General features: G+C 47.4%; 1 protein-coding gene across 1 annotated transcript in view; it reads left to right on the top strand.

Moving 5' to 3' along the window:
• Positions 1–87: 87 nt before the first annotated feature.
• The window catches only part of LOC106816503, an 8,180-nt gene continuing 1,216 nt past the window's right edge, over positions 88–7,051 (top strand). The window contains exons 1-4 of the mRNA XM_014821130.1: positions 88–93; positions 519–638; positions 1,381–1,545; positions 1,710–7,040. Coding sequence (XP_014676616.1) covers positions 88–93; positions 519–638; positions 1,381–1,545; positions 1,710–7,040 — 5,622 coding nt within the window. The remainder of the gene's footprint in view (positions 94–518; positions 639–1,380; positions 1,546–1,709; positions 7,041–7,051) is intronic.

Below are 7,051 nucleotides of genomic sequence, written 5' to 3'. Positions count from 1 at the left end.
ACTGGTTTACCACTCAACATGTGTTAGATACTGCTTTGTAGACTGGTTGTCAGTTCACTATTTGTCATCGTCAGTTTATAGTACTATATGTCAGTATTGGAAACATGTATGTTTGAATTGTTCAGCATTATAATTCTTCTCTGTATAAGTAATTTCAGTTGGCTTTTTAGTCAAGCTATTAGTTACCTTAATAGTCTTTGTGGGGTCAAGCATCTCAGTGATATCAGTGCTAAACGTAAGGTAAACGTACATGTATAACAATTTTGTTGTATGCTTTTGCCAACACTGTGTGTTTGGATAAGCTCAGACAGTGTTTCTCTTTGTCGTGTTAGCAGTCTTTTTACTATCATAAATGACGGGCAAACGTTTGGGGTTATTTTGGAATAAAGTGATGACAGTTCTCAGTACTTGGTTCTGACTTATGGAACCCTCAAACGGGGCACAACGAGTAAAAGATCCGGCAGCAAGCCTGCAACGCCGTTGATGTCCTGATTTAGTGGTGATCCTGCTGACTGTAGACCCAGCCTGAGAGGAAGAAGCCACATGAACCCACAGTGACCAGCTCGCATTTTACACCACCGTCGATTCCGGCGACCAGCGTCGCCATCTCCGGTGCTAGACCGCCGTTCGCATCTCCGGTGCTAGACAACGATCAGTGACTGATCTCGGGCATTGCAGCGCCCCTTCAAAAACATTCAGGCTTGTTGTGATGCGACAAAAACTCTGTATACTTGCAGTATATCGTCATATGTTTGCAATATTGTCAAGTCTGATGATGGATCTGATTGTATATGATTGATTTGTGTTTGTTTTTGAACATGTGCATGTATAGTTTCTGAATTATGTGTCCAATTCTCAAATTTGAGAAACAGAGTTCAGGAAATTATGTGACAGACTGATGTAGTAATGATCAGGTAGGGGTGTGTTTTCATTAGACTCATATAATTTGTTGGATGTGCTGTCAAGTAACAAGTGGGGTTGTAACTGCGTATGAAATATGTGCTGCGGATTTTTACACACCTTTTTGTAATGTGATTATGGTTCACAACTCTTTGTACGTGCAGTATTGTATTTTTGGAGTGACAATGTCAGTACACGGGGGAAGCCACAAGGGAGACGAGTTGTTACCGCCAGGTAGCGCGAGTGCGTACCCTCTCTGACAAAGGGCAGGAAATTTTTATATGCAAAGTTAAGGGTTTCGTGAGAAAATTTTGTAACATTGAAACCCTATTTGAGGCATGTTTTGCATCTATCTCTCAGTGTGAGAGTGAAGGAAGCCTGCGCAACAATCATGCAGTGACCTGAAACAAAATATAGCAACATATAGTGTGTGTATCTGAACAGTTTCTGGAATATTTACAAATACTTCCACTGATCTAGACCTTTAAGGAAACAGCTGCACATCGCGAGGAAGTGAGACAGTTTGTTACAAGTTGGAGTCTGCTAGGAGAGCAGATATCTAATAGAAGTTCTCAGTTACTTGGAAGCCATGTCCCATCATTCGACAACTCCACATGCATCACTACTTCCTCAAAAGGTCTTCAGGTATCATTTGTACTTGCCATAAAAAAGGCAGCGTTGTGCCTCCGTGTTGAAACTGGCAGTATGCACAAAAGGAAGCTGGCAATGCAGTAACAAACAAATTGTTGCTGACAGAGCTGCACAACAGAGAAAGAAGAGTCAGCGCTCGAACTATTTCTCCTTTCCAGGAAAAGGAAGTCGCCGCAAATGAAGCGGAAGTGCAAGCCCTAGAATCGTCTGTCGAGGGTCAGTCTCGTGGTGCAAGCGTAGTGAACCTTCCCGCAGCAGATCCTAAAACTCGTACAGCAGCGTACATCCACGGAACTCCTGATAACACAGACGTTCATCTCAACCCACTCGCTAGGGAGTTCACAGAACAGGATCGAGGGGATGATCACAAGATACGCCTACACGTGTTTCCGGAGAAGTCCCGAGGTGACGTTTACTCCTCTCCCGAGGTACGTACAGAAGCGAGACACTATCTGCCAGAAACAGATAATTACAACAGACAGGATTATTCTCGGAGACAGGACCCTGTACAAGTAAACTCGCTCACACACAGAGCGAATTGTGATCCACTACCAAATACTCGACAACTCACGCAATACTTGATGCGGAAGGACCTGACGATCTCCCGGCTCTATGTTTTCGACGGAACGCCCGAGTCGTACCGAACCTGGAAAGCAACGGTCAAAAGCGTTATGGAAGAACTGGATGTGAATAACTCCGAGGAGTTAGATCTACTACTCAAATGGAGTGGACCCAGCTGCAAGCAGCAGATTTTGAGTATCAAGTCAGCATCAGCAGGTAACCCTAGCCTAGGGTTACTTCGTGCTTGGGAACGCCTCGAGGAGCGATTTGGAAGTGCAGAAATGGTCGAGTCATCGATAAAACTGCGGGTCAAAAGCTTCCCAAAAATCTTGCCTAACAATGTCAAGGTTCTTTATGACTTTGCAGATTTAGTGAGTGAAATCGAAGCCCTCATGCTAGAGCCGAAGCTAGAGACACTCTTGGCTTACTACAACTCCTCGTCTGGTGTAACTCCGCTGGTGTGTAAGCTGCCTTATTTTCTGCAGGACAAGTGGACTAGTTCTGCTATTGGGTTCACGAAGAAACACCATGTTGTATACCCACCATTCACTCATTTTGCCGCATTTATCCGGGAGCAAAGCAATCTGAGGAACAATCCTAGTTTCTGGTACTCACGTGTGGACGAAACCCTGTCGAACAGGAACCCACAGAAAGTGCAGAACACTGCGAACCCGCAGAGAGTGCAGAACAATGTGACCGTTAGAAAGTTGGACACTCAGGTGACAACCGTGTGTCCCATACATAACACGCAGCACCCTCTCTCCGAGTGTATGGTGTTTCGATTTAAATCCATGTCGGAAAGGAAGAGGATTCTCCTAGAGAACAATTTGTGTTTCCGCTGTTGCAAAACTGATAAACACACCAGGAGAATGTGCAAGGAACAAGTGAAATGTAACATTTGTTCTAGTGATTTTCACCCTTCTGCTATGCATCCCAACCGTTCTCCATCACAGCACGGCGGGGAGGGTGAGGGGTCTAACAGGCCGGCAGTGTCAAACAAGTGTACCAAAGTGTGTAATGGAAGGTTCGAGGGCAGGTCGTGCTCCAAGACCGTTCTCGCTAGGGTTTATCCAACGGGCAAGCCGCACCTAGGACAACTTATGTATGTTATCCTCGATGACCAAAGCAATCGTACATTAGGGAGACCCGAATTTTTCGACCTCATGCACGTTCCAAATGGTACCACTCAACCGTACACCCTGGTGTCATGTGCAGGAGGCATTAACACACAAGGGAGGTGTGCCAGAGGTTTAACGATCTCGTCTGTTGATGAAAGGTTTTCAGTCGAGGTGCCCAGTATTTTGGAATGTGATCAGGTGCCGAATGAGAGGGCTGAAATTCCAACCCCGGAAGTAATCAGTCACCACAGACACTTGAATTGTGTACCCATACCAGCCTTGGATCCCAGGTGTGAGATTCTTTTGTTAATTGGACGTGATGTTCCTGAAGTGCATCATGTTCACGACCAGGTAATAGGGCCTGTAGGTTCACCCTTTGCTCAGAGACTGAATTTGGGCTGGGTCGTCGTTGGAAACGTTTGCTTGGGTAGAACTCATAAGCCAGATGTGGTAGGTGTTAGAAAGACCAATGTGCTGGGCGATGGTCGGCCCACTGTGTTTGAACCATGCGTCAGCACTTTCATGGTCAAGGATCGACCAGCTGTCATGGGCCTAGGTTCAGATGTGTTTTGGAAAACACAGTTCGATGACAAACCTGCTTTGTCACAGGAAGATAGAGCATTTCTGGCCATTATGGATGGACACTTCCACAAGGGGTCAGATGGCAGATGGACTTCCCCGCTACCATTCAGGAATCCACGACCTCACCTACCAAACAACAGATGTCAGGCTCTGCGGAGAGCACGTGCCTTAGATATTAATCTGAGAAAGAATCCCATTAAGAGGGAACATTTGGTGACCTTCATGGAAGGAATTATAGACAGCAGACATGCGGAAGTCGCGCCTGTTCTACACTCAGAGGAAGAGTGTTGGTATCTACCCTTTTTCGGAATCTACCACCCCAAGAAGCCGGATAAGATCCGGGGGGTATTTGACTCGTCAGCGACACACGAGGGTACCTCATTGAATAAGGTCCTTCTGAAAGGTCCGGACCTCACCAACAGTCTGTTGGGTGTGTTGTTACGATTTAGAAGGGAGAGTGTAGCTGTGATGGTGGACGTGGAACAAATGTTCTACTGCTTTTCTGTGAGCGAATCCGATAGAAATTTTCTCCGCTTCTTCTGGTACGAGAACAATGACCCCAACAAAGCACTCATCGAGTACCGTATGAACAAACATGTGTTCGGTAATAGTCCGTCCCCAGCTGTGGCGAGTTACGGCCTCAGACGTACAGTCGCAGAATGTGAGAGTGAGTTTGGCAGCGACGTGAAACAGTTCGTGGAAAAGGATTTCTACGTGGATGATGGACTAACATCAGTCGCGACACCTGCAGAGGCAGTTAGTCTCCTTCAGAGAACACAGAAAGCCCTGGCAACCGCTGGGATCAGACTTCACAAGATCAGTTCAAATTCACGGGAAGTGCTGGATGCCTTTCCCCCTGGTGACATTGCTCGAGACCTGAAAAACCTTGAGCTAGGGAGTGATGATGTTCCCATGCAACGTAGTTTAGGGATGTGTTGGGATCTGCAGACAGATTCCTTCATGTTCGAGGTCTCGCGGCATTTCAAGCCATACACACGTCGAGGAGTGTTATCGACCATCAACCGTTTGTTTGATCCACTCGGACTCTTATCACCTGTGACCATTCGAGGAAAGCTGATGCTTCGAGACATGATTGAAGAAACCAAAGACTGGGATGAACCCCTATCGGAAAGATTCAAGAATTCATGGACTGAATGGGAACAATCATTACAGAACCTTGCCTCCTTGAGAATGGTGCGGAGATATCCGGAGAGGAAACCAGAAACAGAACTACACGTGTATTCAGATGCGTCAGAGCAAGCCATAGCTGCGGTTGCATTTTTGAGAACTGTGGACCAGGATGGGAATGGAAAAGTAGGTTTTGTGTTTGGAAAAGCAAAGGTGGCCCCCAGGCATGGGCACACGATTCCTCGGTTGGAGCTGTGTGCTGCTGTCTTAGCAGTTCAGGTTGCAGAGACAGTAGTGGAGGAGTTATCACTACCTCAGAGATGTGTGACATTTCACTGTGACAGTAAGGTAGTACTGGGCTATATTGCGAATCAAACACGCCGTTTCTACATTTACGTGGCCAATAGGGTGAGCAGAATTTTAAAGTTCTCTACACCCGACCAGTGGTTGTATGTATGTTCCGAAATGAACCCAGCGGACATCGGAACACGGGGAATCGCTCCATCACTCTTGGCCCAGAGTGTTTGGATTCAAGGGCCGTCAGAGATACAGCCAAGAGACTCTGATCAGAAAGTTCATTCATTGGTGAATCCAGACGGTGACGATGAGCTTCGGAGAGAAGTGCACGTGGAGAAGTTGAGTGCCAGAAGCACGAATGGCCTTGGAACGGAACGCTTCTCCAGATTCTCTGTCTGGTGGAAGTTGGTGACAGCGATGTCACTTCTGCGGTACATTGCTGGAAGAAACAGGAAGGAAAACTCGTCTGGCACAGAACGGCCTGAAAGTCAGAAACACAAAACTCCAGGAAGTTTCAAGGAAACAGAGGGGTTTATCATAAGGGAGGTACAACGCGAGTACTTCTCACGAGAAATCGACCATTTGAAAGAGAAGAAACCGCTACTCAGAGCAAGTAGCATTTGGTCACTTTCGCCCTTTCTGGATGAGAAGGGTATCCTCCGGGTAGGGGGCAGACTGCGAAGAGGAGAGTTGGACGCTTCTGAAAAACAACCAATTCTGATTCCCGGACGGCATCATATTGCGACACTCCTCACACGCCATTATCACGAGCGGGTCCAGCACCAGGGTCGACACTTCACAGAAGGCGCTATCCGATCCGCGGGCTACTGGATTACTGGGGGCAAACGCTTGGTGTCTTCAGTTATCTATCGCTGTGTGAAGTGTCGTAGATTGCGGGGAACTCTCTGCCATCAGAAAATGGCAGACTTGCCTGTGGACAGGATCACTCCGACGCCACCCTTCACCTGTGTTGGCGTTGATGTATTTGGTCCGTGGGACATAGTTACACGACGCACTCGAGGAGGAGCTGCCGCCAGTAAGCGCTGGGCTGTGATGTTTACGTGCTTGGTCATGCGTGCCATACATGTGGAAGTGATAGAATCGATGAGCTCCTCATCATTCATCAACGCCATGAGAAGGTTCACCGCCTTGCGAGGGCCGGTTCAGGAATACCGTTCGGATCGGGGCACAAACTTCGTTGGAGCGACATCGGAATTGGGGATCAATGTCGCGGAAGGCAATGTAAAGGATTTCTTGGACAAATCAGGATCCTTTTGGGTGTTCAACCCGCCTCATGCTTCGCATTTTGGTGGTGCTTGGGAGCGCATGATAGGTGTAACCAGACGAATCCTAGACTCTATGCTCCTTGGACCTCATAAGGATCTTACACATGAGGTTCTTTCTACCTTTCTAGCTGAGGCTTCGGCCATAGTAAACGCACGACCATTGGTTCCAGTGTCAACGGATACAGAGTATCCTCACCTACTCAGCCCCTCTGTCATGTTGACCCAGAAGACTGGTAGTCAAGCAGAAACTTTCCAGCACTTGGATGAGAAGGACATGTTCCAATCCCAGTGGAAGCACGTCCAAGTTCTGGCTGAGAGATTTTGGAATCAGTGGAGACAAGAGTATTTGGCCTCCTTACAGTCTAGAAGGAAATGGCAAACAGAGACTCCAAATGTCAGTGTTGGAGATGTGGTCCTTCTGAAGGACAATGATGCTGCGCGAAACGATTGGCCTACAGGTGTCATTGTGTGTGCGTCAGCCAGTGATGACGGACTTGTCCGAAAAGTTCGTGTCAGAGTTAGTCGCGG

The sequence above is a fragment of the Priapulus caudatus genome, unplaced genomic scaffold (assembly GCF_000485595.1).
Source record: "Priapulus caudatus unplaced genomic scaffold, Priapulus_caudatus-5.0.1 Scaffold1399, whole genome shotgun sequence".
Lineage (NCBI taxonomy): Eukaryota > Metazoa > Priapulida > Priapulimorpha > Priapulimorphida > Priapulidae > Priapulus > Priapulus caudatus.
The sequence above is the reverse complement of the archived record's forward strand: the minus strand, read 5'-3'. Positions and strand labels throughout refer to the sequence as shown.